The 16,079-nt window shown below is 47.1% G+C and overlaps 1 protein-coding gene across 2 annotated transcripts in view; it reads left to right on the top strand.

Annotated features, from left to right (window-relative positions):
* The window catches only part of ALPK3 (alpha kinase 3), a 75,168-nt gene that overhangs the window by 44,035 nt on the left and 15,054 nt on the right, over positions 1–16,079 (top strand). For both annotated transcript variants that reach the window (XM_081887571.1, XM_081887570.1), the window contains one exon: positions 13,094–14,954. In XM_081887571.1, the coding sequence (XP_081743697.1) occupies positions 13,094–14,954 (1,861 nt within the window). The remainder of the gene's footprint in view (positions 1–13,093; positions 14,955–16,079) is intronic.

Here is a 16,079-nt window from a genome sequence, read left to right as displayed (position 1 = left end):
TTCCGGGCGGGAGTTGATCACAGTGTGGATTTGCCAAGCATGCCTTCCTCCTAGCACGTTTCTTCCTTGCGTCCTGAGTTGGAGTGCCTTCAAAGTCTATGACACCTTTGGTCAAGGATCCAAACTACAAGAAAGAAGATCCCACCTAAACATTAGGAAGAACTTCCTGACAGTAAGAGCTGTTTGACAGTGGAATTTGCTGCCAAGGAGTGTGGTGGAGTCTCCTTCTTTGGAGGTCTTTAAGCAGAGGCTTGACAACCATATGTCAGGAGTGCTCTGATGGTGTTTCCTGCTTGGCAGGGGGTTGGACTCGATGGACCTTCTCAGCTGTCTAATTCAGAGCGGGGTGGTAGAATGGGGAATGGTTTTGTTGTTGCTCTCCTTAAACCGTTGAGAGTCAGAGACCTGAGCTAGCTCTGCTGCAAAGCACCTGGGGCTCCCAACTGACTTTCTGTCCACTCTTGGTCCAGCAGTGGGTGGGAAATGTAAGGATGCAGAGTTTGGCTCAACATCTTAGGGGAGGCTTCTTAACCATCGAACGGCTTTGACAGTGAAACAGGCCACCTTGGGAGGTGGTGAGCTCTCCTTTGCTGAGGCTAAACGCCGTCTTGTTAGCAGTGCTGTAATTGCACCTTGCATTGCAAGTCCAGATGGACTCCAGGGTCCTGTTCATTTCTATAAATTTGTGCATAACCTTTTGGGGTTATCCTCCCATTTCCCTCAGCTCTGATTTGTGGCATTTCTCTCCACTCCAAAACATAATTTCAGTACAGTGGTACCTCGAGTTACATATGCTTCAGGTTACAGTGGTGCCTCGCAAGACGAAATGAATCCGTTCCACGATTCTCTTCGTCTAGCGGTTTTTTCGTCTTGCGAAGCAAGCCCATTGACAGCTTAGCGGATTAGCGCTACAGTGGTCTAGCGGCTTCTAGCAATCAGCTGTTAAGCGGCTTATCAGCGGATCAGCTGTTAAGCGGCTTAGCGGCTTAGGAAAAGGGGGGAAAAGCAAAAAACAACAACGCTGGGACTCGCAAGATTTTTTCGTCTTGCGAAGCAACCCCATAGGGAAATACGTTTTGCGAAGCGCCTCCAAAACGGAAATCCTTTCGTCTAGCGGGTTTTCCGTCTTGCGAGGTGTTCGTCTTGCGGGGCACCACTGTACATACTCTTCAGATTACAGACTCTGCTAACCCAGAAATAGTGCTTCAGGTTAAGAACTTTGCTTCAGGATGAGAACAGAAATCGTGCTCCGGCGGCACAGCAGCAGCAGGAGACCCCATTAGCTAAAGTGGTGCTTCAGGTTAAGAACAGTTTCAGGTTAAGAACGGACCTCTGGAAGAAATTAAGTACTTAACCCGAGGTACCACTGTATGTACAGGCAAAGCACTATCAAAGCTTTTCGGGGCAAATGTGTCTTTAATTAGAAACTTCCTCTTTATTGATTCTGCTCTTGTCATTGCTTCTTTCAGAAGTGTTCCAAAGGTTAATTGAACCACAGATTTGCATCAAAGCATTACCATATCAGCAATTTTATCTCCAGTCCCTTTTATAATTATTCCTGACGAGCAGGACTGGGGCTGCGTTGGCTGGTCCTGCCCCCGCTTTCCAATTTCCAGAGGTGAGAAGTAGACATTACCGAATTGCCCCAGAATTCTTCCGTTTCTTTTACTTGCAAAAAAAGGGGCAGGGAGGTTATGTTACTGGTTTGCTTCCATTAACTATTTTAAATTGCGAAAAAGTGCTGTTTTGCAACAGAAAATAATTCTGTGGAAACCAGTAACTGAAGCTCCTTCCCACAGAGAACTAACACTTTAAGAGCCATTTAGAGGCAACTGACTCATGCCACATTTCCCTTGAACAAGAAGCAATAAAAGGAGCAGAAGCAACAAGGAGGAAGTTTTCAACTAAAGTTGCAGGAGACCTCAGTTCTGAATAAATGTCGTAGAAGGGTCTTGGTCACGGGTACTGCAGAAAAGTGATGCTTCCACAGCACTGAAGGGTCATCCTATAGAAGCAGCTTTTTAAAAAAATGCATTGTTAGGCCTGTGTTAAAAAAAGAGAGCAAAACTCTAATGCATGCCTCTTTCTTCCATAGCAGAAAGGCCAGATGTATCTGTTCTGCTCTGCAATGTACCATATTTTTCGCTCTATAGGATGCACCCCCCCCCTCCAAAAATTAAGGGAAAATGTTTGTGCGTCCTATGGAGTGAATGCAGGCTCCTTGGCTTCAGTGAAAGCAACGCGAAGCCTCCAAAGCACAGAGGGAGTGCTCCCTCCGTGTTCTGGAGGCTATGCATTGCTTTCGCTGAAGCCTGGAGAGCGAGAGGGGCCAGTGTGCACCGACCCCTCTTGCTCTCCAGGCTTCAGGGGGATAGCCGCCTGAAGCCTTTGGAGCGCAGCGGGAACTCACGCTGTGCTCTGAAGGCTTCGGGTTCCTTTTTTCTGAAGCCAGGAGAGCAAGACTCCCCTGGCTTCAGCAGAGAGGGAGAGCTGCACAGCGCCCCTTCAGCGAAGCGGGAGGAGAAATGGAAGTGGCTCCGTTTCTCCTGCCGCTTCGCTGAAGGGGTGCTGAGCAGAGAGGGGGAGAATTTTTTTTCTTGTTCTCCCCCTCTAAAACAAGGTGCGTCCTATGGTCGGGTGCGTCCTATAGAGTGAAAAATACGGTAGCTGCTCTAACTCTCAGCTTCCTGCAACATCCTTAATTCCATTTATGAATCACTTCCTATGTAGTATCTCTGATTTCACAGTGCCATAAGGACATAGTGAAAATATTTGCATTTGTAGAAAACAATTGCATATAATTTCTGCTGTCCCTTTTATGACAACTGTCCACCTTGGTGTATTTGCTTTGCACGTACTTTTGCTGTGTGTCCATGTTGCAGAGAGCAGACAGAGGCAAGGAAGGAAGCCTTTGTCTCAGAATATTTCAGGACTTGCTGCTTGACTTCCCCCTCTCTTATCAGCCTCTTGGAGTTGCTTTCAGCACTTGGGCGGGTGCTAGCCATGGCAGCACACTCCTGCTGGAATTTGCTTGATGTGTTTCCATTTTAGGAGATGCGAAATAATCTCTTGCCTTTGACAAGGAAGAGACCCTCTTAGCTAATAATGGGAACAGGGCCTGGCATGCCTGTTGAAGCCCTGGTGTGGGAGCTAATTCAATCAATGGTTTCTCTTCATCCTGGAGAAGAGTGACTAGTGGGGTGCCACAGGGTTCTGTCTTGGGCCCGGTCTTATTCAACATCTTTATCAATGAATTGGATGATGGACTCAAGGGCATCCTGATCAAATTTGCAGATGACACCAAACTGGGAGGGGTGGCTAACACCCCAGAGGACAGGATCACACTTCAAAACGACCTTGACAGATTAGAGAACTGGGCCAAAACAAACAAGATGAATTTTAACAGGGAGAAATGTAAAGTATTGCACTTGGGCAAAAAAAAAAAAAGAGAGGCACAAATACAAGATGGGTGACACCTTGCTTGAGAGCAGTACATATGAAAAGGATCTAGGAGTCTTGGTTGACCACAAACTTGACACGAGCCAACAGTGTGACGCGGCAGCTAAAAAAGCCAATGCAATTCTGGGCTGCATCAATAGGAGTATAGCATCTAGATCAAGGGAAGTAATAGTGCCACTGTATTCTGCTCTGGTCAGACCTCACCTGGAGTACTGTGTCCAGTTCTGGGCACCACAGTTCAAGAAGGTCACTGACAAACTGGAACGTGTCCAGAGGAGGGCAACCAAAATGGTCAAAGGCCTGGAAACGATGCCTTATGAGGAACGGCTAAGGGAGCTGGGCATGTTTAGCCTGGAGAAGAGGTGGTTAAGGGGTGATATGATAGCCATGTTCAAATATATAAAAGGATGTCACATAGAGGAGGGAGAAAGGTTGTTTTCTGCTGCTCCAGAGAAGTGGACACGGAGCAATGGATCCAAACTACAAGAAAGAAGATTCCACCTAAACATTAGGAAGAACTTCCTGACAGTAAGAGCTGTCCGACAGTGGAATTTGCTGCCAAGGAGTGTGGTGGAGTCTCCTTCTTTGGAGGTCTTTGAGCAGAGGCTTGACAACCATATGTCAGGAGTGCTCTGATGGTGTTTCCTGCTTGGCAGGGGGTTGGACTCGATGGCCCTTGTGGTCTCTTCCAACTCTATGATTCTAATTCCACATTCTGGGGTTTTTAAAATTAAAAATAAATAAATGGCCATGGGTCAAATTACAGGCATAAGCAAACTCGGCCCTCCAGATGTTTTGGGACTACAACTCCCATCATCCCTAGCTAACAGGACCAGTGGTCAGGGATGATGGGAATTGTAGTCCCAAAACATCTGGAGGGCCGAGTGTACTTATGCCTCGGTCAAAACATACATGATGTGGGGAACCCATGCTCCTTGTGCATTTATTTAAATATATGAAGCAACTTTGACCCTGCACTTCAGACAAAAGGCTCCCAGAGAGGCTTGCATACATGACACAAAAGGAAAAACGGAAGCGCAGGGAAGAGGAAAGCTAAAATGTATCACCTCTGTACAACCCCAACTTTTCAGACAGTGTAGTAGATCTTTCTTTCTTCTTTCTTTCTTCTCTCAGCCCCTCAGGACTCTTTAGTCTTTAGTCACCTATTCAACCCTCATGAATTGCCTGTCCTGTACTAGATGTTTAGATAGAAACTTCATTATCCTTTGGATTTCACACTGCTCTGAATTTTGTGAAATGGACCTTAGCTTGAAACATTTTTAAAAGTATCCTAATGCGTTAAAAAAACTATATTTTAGAATAAATATAGGGTTTTTTTAAGGCATTGATATAAAATACCTTTATAAATTTGCATTTTGTGATAAAATACATATTCAGCCACAAATTTTCCTATGAATAAAATTGTCCAAGGAGCAGAAACTGACTGCTCTGTCAACACCTATTTTGGATACTGTGGCTGTGTTTGTTTATTTATTTATTTATTTATTTAAGACACATACACAGTGGTACCTCGGGTTACAGACGCTTCAGGTTACACTCTGCTAACCCAGAAATATTACCTCGGGTTAAGAACTTTGCTTCAGGATGAGAACAGAAATTGTGCTCCAGCAGCACAGTGGCAGTGGGAGGCCCCATTAGCTAAAGTGGTGCTTCAGGTTAAGAACAATTTCAGGTTAAGAACGGACCTCCGGAACGAATTAAGTACTTAAGGACAAGACTACACAAAGCAGTGCTAACTACATCACGGCATCATAATACAGAGCTCATTTTATAGCTTCCTTTGCCCCATCTCTCCCCACTGAAGAGCAGTGCCAGAATGGAGAGGCTCACAAGTGTGCGCAACGGTCATTTCTGCCCCACAGATCCCCTGAGGCTCATCTTCCAGCCTCTTGTCTTGAGATTTAGCATTGCCTCCACTGCCAAGCAATGTAAGCTCTCTTCTGTTCCCATTGACCAGGAAGTAGGGTGGGGGGGTGTTCTGTTTGCAAGTGAAGCTGCCTGAGTTTGCAGAGCAGCGTTGCCAAGTGGTGTCTCTCCTCCCTCCCTAACACACACACACAAACACAATTGTCATTTTGTGGTGGGGAAGATCCATATCCCTCTAGTACAACCCCCCCATTTCCCAGGGGGCTAAAGTTGTTGACCTTTTTTAGAAAAGTTTCCCCAGAGATGTTGACCTTTTTTAGGGAGCTGACACAGCACACTTACACATTATCTCTGCTTGAGAAAAGAAAACAGGAAGCATAAACTTTTTTTAGTTGCTCATTTATTAACAACGCACCTGTATACAGTGGTGCCTCGCAAGACGAAATTAACTCGTTCCGCAAGTTTTTTCTTCTTGCGAGTTTTTCGTCTTGCGAAGCACGGTTTCCCATAGGAATGCATTGAAAATCAATCAATGCGTTCCTATGGAGACCGTCCGGGGACAGAGGGGAAGCGCCGCGCGCCTTCCCCTCTGTCCCCGGACCTGTTTTAAAGCAAGGGGCAGTGGGGAGAAGATTGCTTCTCCCCGTTGCCTGCCCCGCAATCTCCGGAGACGGACCTGTTTTAAAGCAAGGGAAGGGGCAGCGGGGAGAATCGCTTCTCCCTGTTGCCGCCCCTTGGTTCAAAAGGGGTCCGGGGACAGCGGGGAAGACGCGCTGCACTTCCCCGCTATCCCTGGAGCTTGCAGGGCAAGCTTCGTTTTGCGAAGCAAGCCCATAGGGAAATGTGTCTTGCGAAGCGGCTAAGAAAACGAAAAACTCCTTCGTCTAGCGAGTTTTTCGTCTTCCGAGGCGTTCGTATTGCGGGGTACCACTGTACACACTTATATAGTCTCAGATGCAGGTGGGCTGCCAAAATCTGCCAAGTCACCCCTGCTCTTAAATTGTCCAAACAAAATGGCATTGCTTAACCTGGCACCAAAATGAGAAAGAAATGCTGAACTTGGATATACCTCAGTCAGTCAAGCATGAGACTCTTAATCTCAGGGTTGTGGTTTCAAGCCCTATCTTGGGCAAAAGATTCCTGCATTGCAGGGGGTTGGACTAGATGACCCTGGTGGTTCCCTTCCAACTCTGTGAATGGTTCTGTTATTCTGTTGTATATGAAGGGCTGCTCACAGGGAAGATGGAGCAAATTTGTTTTGTGAGAGATGCTTGTGCTGTGATTCCTGCGCTGGAGGGGGTTAGAATCATAGAATCATAGAGTTGGAAGAGACCACAAGGGCCATCGAGTCCAACCCCCTGCCAAGCAGGAAACACCATCAGAGCACTCCTGACATATGGTTGTCAAGCCTCTGCTTAAAGACCTCCAAAGAAGGAGACTCCATCACACTCCTTGGCAGCAAATTCCACTGTCAAACAGCTCTTACTGTCAGGAAGTTCTTCCTAATGTTTAGGTGGAATCTTCTTTCTTGTAGTTTGGAACCATTGCTCCGTGTCCGCTTCTCTGGAGCAGCAGAAAACAACCTTTCTCCCTCCTCTATGTGACATCCTTTTATATATTTGAACATGGCTATCATATCACCCCTTAACCTCCTCTTCTCCAGGCTAAACATGCCCAGTTCCCTCATAAGGATCGTTTCCAGGCCTTTGACCATTTTGGTTGCCCTCCTCTGGACACGTTCCAGTTTGTCAGTGTCCTTCTTGAACTGTGGTCCCCAGAACTGGACACAGTACTCCAGGTGAGGTCTGACCAGAGCAGAATACAGTGGCACTATTACTTCCCTTGATCTAGATGCTATACTCCTATTGATGCAGCCCAGAATTGCATTGGCTTTTTTAGCTGCCGCATCACACTGTTGGCTCATGTCAAGTTTGTGGTCAACCAAGACTCCTAGAATACTCCAACAAACAAACAAACGGGCTTCTCTGTGGCAGTCTCTGGAAAGGGCTCCAGGGGCAGCCATCCCTGTAGCCCAAGCCCCATTCACCACGTGAGACCCGGTGAGCCGAAGGAGCGCTCTGCAGTGGCCACAGGGCTGCCCAGGATAGCTTGAGTATGTGACTGCACGCCTGAGGGATCATGGCAGGAACTGATAGGGTTTGAAGTCCTTGGCCAAAGGTATTAAATGGCGTTGGAATGAAGCAAATCAGTGGAACTAGTGATTTTATATGAATTTCCAAAGTTTTGAGGCTTTTTCCTAAAGTCGACAGGTTTCAGAAATACAGTGGTACCTCGGGTTAAGAACTTAATTTGTTCTGGAGGTATATTCTTAACCTGAAGACCACTTTAGCTAATGAGGCCTCCTGGTGCCACTGTGCCACTGCTGCACGATTTCTGTTCTCATCCTGAAGCAAAGTTCTTAACCCGAGGTAATATTTCTGGGTTAGCTAAATCTGTAACCTTAAGCGTATGTAACCTGAAGCGTCTGTAACCCGAGGTGCCACTGTACTCTGACATTGACTTGCTACATTTCATTTAGGTTATGATAGAGTTCTCCTGCCAACCTAGCAATTCGAAAGCACATCAAAGTGCAAGTAGATAAATAGGTACCACTCCAGCGGGAAGGTAAATGGCGTTTCTGTGCGCTCTGTGCGCTGCACTGGTTTGCCAGAAGCAGATGAACGCTGCAACCCCAGATTCGGCCACGACTGGACCTAATGGCCAGGGGTCCTTTTACCTTTACGATAGAGTTAACAAGATAATGAGGTTTTGGTTGATTCTGTCCATTATTCTCGCAGCGGGAGATCAATCAGGTGCTAAATGAGGAAACACAGCACGGGATGAGGGATGACCCTGGCGCTGCAGAGCAGAACAGGGTCCTAGTAGCTCCGAAGGGCGCTGGAGACGTGCAGGCACCAAGCCCCTGCTCCGCCTCAAGCCCCTGCTCCGCCTCGCTTACCTCCCTGCTCTCCCCTCCCCGGACTCTCCGCCTGGCGCCCTCCACTACTTGGTGCCCTGGCTCACTGCACCACTACTCCCAATAGTAAAGACGTCCCTGATAATATCCTCTGGGAACCCCAAGCTGGACATCCATGCTGGCGCATTTGCAAAGCGAAGCAACGTCCGGTGAGGTTTGAGATTGGAGACGGTGACCACTTGTTGAGATTCCTGCATTGACAGCAGCAGCGAGAATACTTATTGCAAAGCATTGGAAGACACAAGACCTACCCACTCTGGAAGAATGGCAGATGCAAGTAATGGACTACATGGAAATGGCGGAAATGACTGGCAGAATCCGAGACCAGGGAGAAGAGTCGGTGGAAGAAGATTGGAGGAAATTGAAAACTTATTTACAGAAACATTGTAAAATTTTTGAATGTTGATGACATTGAAATGAACCGAAGGGGTTCTAGCAACAAGGTTAAAAATAAGATTGGATTGATAATAGATAAATTAATTGGATATGAATTTGCTGAACTAATTTTTAAAAGGGATACAAAAAAGGGAGATGTGAGGAAGTCAGGAAAATAAGTGAATCAAAGATGAGAAGTTAAAAAGAGGGATTTTTGTTTTTTGTTTTTAGTGTGTTTTGTTTTTTGCTTCTTTTTCTATAAGTTAAATGTTTGTATTTTTTGTACTTTGTAACTTTATATTTTTGTGTATGTGTTTTTTCTTTTTTCTGTTTGTTGTTATTCCTAAAACCTAATAAAATATTATTTTTAAAAAAGAGAGAGATTCCTGCATTGAACCTTGGCTTCCCTTCCAACTCTGCAATTCTATGATTCTAGGAAGGCCAAAGTTCTCCAGCAACTAGCATTCAGCGGCCAAGGTGCATCTGAACATGGAGGGACCATACAGCTATCATGTTCCAATAGACATTGATGGGAAAGCTGCTGATTCCTCCTTCCTTCCGTCTGTCTTTTTAAACCCCCATTCTGTTTTTATTCCTCCTCCCCTCCAGCCTCACAGATTACTTGGCTCTGCTTTGATGACTGTATTTTTGACACATATCCATAAGTCTGCAGCCCCCCCCCCCAATTCCTTTCTGCCCTTGCTCAGTCAGGCTGGACAGATATAGCTCTTTTAATCTCTTCCAGACGTCAGTCCTTCCAGCCACCCGATCTCGACGCTCCTGTTCAGTCGGTCGGTGTGGCTTGGATGTTGCCCATCCTCTGGGCAGCTATTCCTGGTGCTGTTGCACCAGCCTTCAAAGTTGACAGATGGACCCTCGCAGGTCATTTCGCTTGTTGCCGAATGGCAGCCTTGGATTTCCTATGGAGATCTGGCAATACTCTGGCCCCAGGTTTTTTGTTTATTTGTTTAAATAAAAAAAGGTATTGATTCGACAACCAGGAATTAATCCTGAGCCAGAGTTAGATAATTTATTCCCAGTGCAATTGGAGGCTTTGGGGATATTCAAAGGAGGTGAGGTTTCAGGATCACACTAAAATGATTTTTATTACATTTTCTGTTTTACAATTCCAGATAAACATTTTACATACTTAAGATATTGATGACTGCTCTTCTTTCCTTTCTATGGTTCATTTTACATATCTTATATCCCTGTATATTTTACACAAACTAAACAATTTAGTATTCCATTATTACATCCATCAAAACTTATTTACACTGTTGAATTTATCTTAATGCTGCCAATGTTTTCAGCTGTGCACAATTATTTCCCATATATTCAATAAACATTTTCCAATCTTCTTGTGCTCTTATTCTACATGTTAAGTTTTCTAGTTGTGCATAGTCTGTCAACTTTAGTTGCCAATCTTCTTTGGCTAGGTTTCAGGATCTCATTAAAGCAGCCCGCACCAACTCAGCACCTTCTGTATATAGATATTTTGGACTACAAGTCCTATCATCCCCATCTGGCATAGCCAGTGGTCAGGCATGATGGGAACTGTAGTTCAAAACTGATGGAGGGCACCAGGTTGGTGAAGATGGCTTTGAAGGAACTGTGATTGCAGCAGAACCGCTCTGAGGATTGAGAGATGTTGGGAGGGATGGGGTTAGTAGTGGATGTTGTGACGGGGAGAAAGCACTCACCTGACCAGACAGCTGAGTCTCTGCTGCTGACTGGGAAGGATGCTTGGAGGGCCGAGGCAGTGAGGAGATCAGTGCAGTGCGAACGCACCAGCAGAGCCCATCTGCTGCGCCCGCCTGTGCTTTTACACCACATCCGTGCTGCCTCCACCCAGCCCCTCGTCCTTCTGGTAAGCAGCTGTCTGGAAGTCAGGTGAGCTGCCACATCAAACCATCCAAAACTTGTTAGCCACCTGCTCCTTGACCAACAGCAAAAAGTTGTTCTTTGTGTTTCTTTTTAAGTCTCTGGGCCTTTACTTGCAATGGTTCATCTTCAAATTTCACTTTGCAAGCTCCAGGGAACCCTTTCCAGATTGATGTGTGACTTGGAGCAAGATTTGAACCCTGGAAGCGGCTCTCTCTTTCTTTCTCTTCAAATTGACCCCTGAGACGCCACAGACCTCAACATACACACCTAGAGCACAGCTCCCTTTCCTTCGACCACACAGACAGTTCCTGGTGGAAGGGAAGCTGCTCTGATGGCTTTATGGGTAACAGTGCCATCAATAGACATCGCAGCTCGCAACCGAATCAAAAAACGCAGGTTCAGCGAAGTCCAAGATCTCTGGAGAGTTGAGGGCAATCATCATCACTATCTCAGCTGGGGATTTGTATATTTAGGGCTGTCTACCAGGTGGCTGATTAAGCATCGTTTGCCTTGGAGCTTTGTGGTCCAGGGCAAAACACTGATCCGGATTTGATGCCAGTGATGGATTCTGACACTAAACTCCCACTAGTGGAGTTGATACATGTGTGATTCATTCACATACTGGCTCCGAGACAGCAGTGGAAAACCTGCATCCATCACTATTAGCCACATTTCTGGGGCTGCTGGGAGTTGGAGTCCTAGGATATATGGAGGACCACCGGTTCCTGACTCCTGCCCTAAGAGCTTGTTTCTATTCCAAGCAAGGGTCCTCTGCAGAATGGAGACGTCCATCTCAGGACCAGCTCCAGCTTTGAGCTGGCCCTGGTAGCCCCCAGCCTTTGCCAGTAGCATCCTTTAGGCTCACCTGGCAGCATCGCTACAACCTGGGTGGGTGTAGCCACCATTTTGATTCCCAACAGTACCTTGGAGTGATGCTACTTCTGCGGCATTGTGGGAAATAATAATAATAATAATAATTAATTTATTTCTACCATGCCCATCTGACTGGGTTTCCCCAGCCACTCTGGGCGGCTTCCAACAAAGATTAAAAATACATTAAAATGTCACACATTAAAAGCTTCCCTGAACAGGGCTGTCTTCAGATGTCTTCTAAATGTCAGGTAGTTGTTTTTCTCTTTGACATCTGATGGGAGGGCGTTTCACAGGGCGGGCGCCACTACCAAGAAGGCCCTCTGCCTGGTTCCCTGCTTTGCTTCTTGCAGTGAGGGAAGTGCCAGAAGGCCCTCAGAGTTGGACCTCAGTGTCCGGGCTGAACGATGGAGGTGGAGACCAGTGGCGTAGCGTGGGGGGTGCAGGGGGGGCTGGCCGCACTGGGCGCAACATCTGGGGGTTAGGGTTAGGGGGCGCAAATCCACGGGTTAGGGGCCGCAAATTACTTGCCTTGCCCCGGGTGCTGACAACCCACGCTACGCCACTGGTGGAGACACTCCTTCAGGTATACTGGGGCTGTGTGTGACCCATTCACCCAGTGCTGCTCAGAATGCTGGACAAGATGGGGGGATGGGGTGGATGAGCCCACCTAGGTCCTGGCATCCTGGTATCCTAGCAGCTACTTGAAGGTGTTAATATGACCCCTGGACTACAGTGATGTTTTCTCTCTAAGCCAAGGAAGCCAATGTGGCAGCGTCTCAATGTTGCTGGGCTCCAACTCCCATCAGCGCCAGAAAGCCTGGTCAGTGGTCAAAGATGATGGGAATTGTAGTCCAGCAACACCCAGGCTGCGCCTGCTTTAAGCTCACACAAGGAGACTAATTATCTTTTCAAAGTTCATTTCCTGGTTTGGAATTTTTTTGATAATGTGAGGGTGATTGGGCTGAGCTACAGAGCATAAAATCCCTTCTGCATAGGCTGTTGTGGTGCTGCTTGTTTGTTTTTAAGTGGTTTTAGTAAGGGAACTGGAAATGTGCAGCCAATTGAATTGTTTCTCAACAAAACCAAAACTAGTTGAAAAAGTAACATAGCAAGTTTCATCTTACCCAGGTCATGGTTCCAGTTAGCACTGAATTCTCAAAGAGGCCTAAGCCATCATGAAATCCTGTCCATCCTCTAAGTCCTCTCTCCTCTGTAGGGAAGAACTCTCAGAAACACTTTGCAAGAAAGAGGAAATCCTTGACCTTTTGCTGTTTTGGGTTTGGAACACAAATTAATGCATCAAGTAATGAGCTTTTTCCCCGAACACAAGCTTTGCCTGAGCTGTAATTAGTGTCAAGGGTTTGGATGGAATTTTGAGTCACAGTTGAAAAACAGAAGTGCTTTTTTTTTTTAAATAAAGCAGAGCTAAAAAGAGTGCCAACCTTCCAAGCTGTGAGAGAACTCCCAGGGAAAAGATGAGCTTTCCCTTCAAAGTGTTCTCTGAAAATAATCAAATATACCAAGCTAGTATGAAGTTGAGATGAAAATAATCAAATATACCAAGCTAGTGTGAAGTTGAGATGAGGGGGGAATGTGCCCATTGCTACTAATAAACTCTGTGCTCTTTGTTCCTAGGCTCCGCAAACCTTAAAGCCAGCCTTGCCCACTGCCCGCAACCTGCAAACTCCAGATGTGGGTCTTGGAGAAGAAACAAGCCAGGATGCCCGCCATTTTGCAATAAGGGAAGGCGCCCCAAGAGAGCCAGAGACCAAACAGGCTGAGGAGCAAGATGATCCTAGCCGAGAGGCCCAAGGGCCAAGCATGATGGTGCTGAGCCAGGATGGCAGCCAACACTTCTCAGTGACTTCCCAGAATCCCCCAGTTCTCTCTCTTGGCACCACACAGCTCATTGGGAAGGAACAGCGGGTTTTGAGAGAAGATGTGAAAAGGCGTTCCCCGCGTTTTGGAAGTGACAGAACCCAAGCCAAACCAGCTCCGAGTCATGAGAGTAAGGATCTGGCTGCTCCTGGGTCATTGGTTGAGGAATCCAGTCTTGAGTCTAGACCTACAGTCATCTTGGAGCGATATGCCCCTCAGATTGACACGGTGAGCAAAGAAAAGCAAGAAGAAGCCTTAGAGGTCCAGGGAGACAAGAGGTCTAGGCTAAACAGGGATTTAGGGCTTCAGGGCGAGAGGCCTCCTGCAGTGACAGCAAGGCCATTATTGGTCCCAGAAGTTGCTGTAGAAGCCCGGGTTTCCCATCAAAGTATTTCAGAGGAACCTCATCTGGTTCCTACAGTAGCAATGCCTCTGGCATTCCAAGAATCTGCTCCACTTTCTCCAGATGAAGAAGGTTCAGCTGAGAAGCAGCAGTCCGTGGCCCATTTGCTGAGGGATGTGAAGAGAGAAATAGAAACCTGGCAGCCATCAAAGGTGGCAGCTTCAGAATCGGAGCAACGGCAGGTTGACAACACGGAGGTCCGCGTCCAGGAAGAGCCCCCAACTCCACTGAGGAGTGAGGAAAATGAGAAGGAGTCGTTTGGCCTGGGCAGGAAGATGGACATCAGAACTAAGGAAAGGGAGAGAACAGTCTCTGAGGCACCTGCAATACAGGACTCAGGCCAAACAGAGACTGCGATGGAGGAGGATCAAACCACAAAGGCACAGAACACAAACCTAGTGTCTTCCCTGAAAAATTACTTGCTTCTGCTCTTAAAGATGACCACGGAGGCCGACAAAAGCAAGGGCAACAAGAAGCAAGATGTCAAGGCTGCGCAGGAAAGGACCCCACCGACTGCTATTCCCAAGCACTTGCCGGATGTGGGCATAGCTGGCTTGACTCCCAGGACATCAAGGAAGATCTTTGAGCGGGTAGAAACCAACCAGCTCTTCCAAAGCGCAGAGAATCTGCAGTTGACTCCCAAGACTTCCCGGAGGATCACAGGGATGATCAACCAAGAGCTGCTTGCTTGCAAAGAGAGCTTGGTGGCTGAACCGGAGGCTGCCCCATTGCCCTGCGTGCCCTCGATTGTGGTGGGGAGCGTCTCCAGCGAGCCAGCAGGGCCCCCAGATACGTCTCCGGAGGTTTCCGGTGAGGCACCATCGGCACTGCCGAGCGCCACGCCTCAGGAACTGGCCTCCGGGGCCCGTCGCAAAATATACCTCACCAAAGCCAAACAGGCCGACGAGATGGAAGGGGCGGCCCCAGATGGGCAGCCACGAGCAAAAAGGGGCAGCCCCACCGTGTCCCCACAGCAGGGCCGCAAGAACACAGCACTTTTGCAAAGCCCCGCCCCGGCTTCTCCTCCCGTGGAGAAGCGCTCTCCTACCACGGCCAGGAAGATGGCAACCTTAGAAGTGCCCAAGATCTATGAAGAAATAGCAGAAGAAAACAAGAATGTGGAAGGCAGCTCCCTGCGAGCTCCAGAGAAGTTGGAAGAGACTACGGCCGAAGTACAAGCGGGCGAATCCCGGAAAGCAAACGACCCATTTAAAGGTCAGGAGGGGTGTTGCTTTTCAGCCTTCCTGGGAGGGCATCTAGCCCCACCCTGAGAAAAGTTTCTTCTTGCAGGTTGAGAGGGAAAGTCACGTCTAGGGGAAGAAGAGTTCCCAGATGATATCCACGCCCCCCCCCCCCGAGCTAGTAATTACCGTATTTTTTGCTCTATAACAGTGTTTCCCAACCTTGGGCCTCCAGCTGTTTTTGGACTACAATTCCCATCATCCCTTGCCACTGGTCTTGCTAGTCAGGGATGATGGGAGTTGTAGTTCAAAAACAGCTGGAGGCCCAAGGTTGGGAAACACTGCTCTATAAGACGCACCGGACCACAAGACGCAGCTAGTTTTGGAGGAGGAAAACAAGAAAAAAAAATATTCTGAATCTCAGAAGCCAGAACAGCAAGAGAAGAGGGATCGCTGCGCAATGAAAGCAGCAATGCCTCTTGCTGTTCTGGCTTCTGGGATAGCTGCACAGCCTGCATTTGCTCCATAAGATGCACACACATTTCCCCTTACTTTTTAGGATGGAAAAAGTGAGTCTAATAGAGCAAAAAATATGGTAATTCATTTTGAGGTTTATTTTCCTCCAAGGAGCTTAAGGAGGTGTAAATGACCCCCCCTCCATTTTATCCTCACAACAGCCCTGTGAGGTAGTTTGTTATTATTTTTAGTAAGTGCTTTTATTGAAAGTTTTTGACATAAAATATAAATCAAACTAATCTAAATAACAAAAATAATAAGAAACCAAGAAAGGGGGGAAAGAAAAAGAGAGAAAGAAAGGAAATAGTAGTAGTAATAGTAATAATAATAATAATAGTAATAATAATAATAGTAAATTTATACTCCTCCCATTTGGCTGGGTTTCCCCAGCCACTCTGGGAGACTCCCAACAGAATATTAAGACCACGATAAAATATCAAACATTAAAAACTTCCCTAACAGGCATGCTTTCAGATGTCTTCTAAAAGTCAGTTAGTTGTTTATTTCCTTCACATCTGATGGGAGGGTGTTGCACAGGGCGGGCGCCACTACCGAGAAGGCCCTCTGCCTGGTTCCCTGTAACCTCACCTCTCGCAGTGAGGGAACCGCCAGAAGGCCCTCGGTGCTGAACCTCAGTGTCCGG

This window comes from Podarcis melisellensis (genome assembly GCF_964234715.1).
Source record: "Podarcis melisellensis genome assembly, chromosome: 14".
NCBI lineage: Eukaryota > Metazoa > Chordata > Lepidosauria > Squamata > Lacertidae > Podarcis > Podarcis melisellensis.
This window is presented reverse-complemented; position numbering and strand designations above follow the sequence as displayed.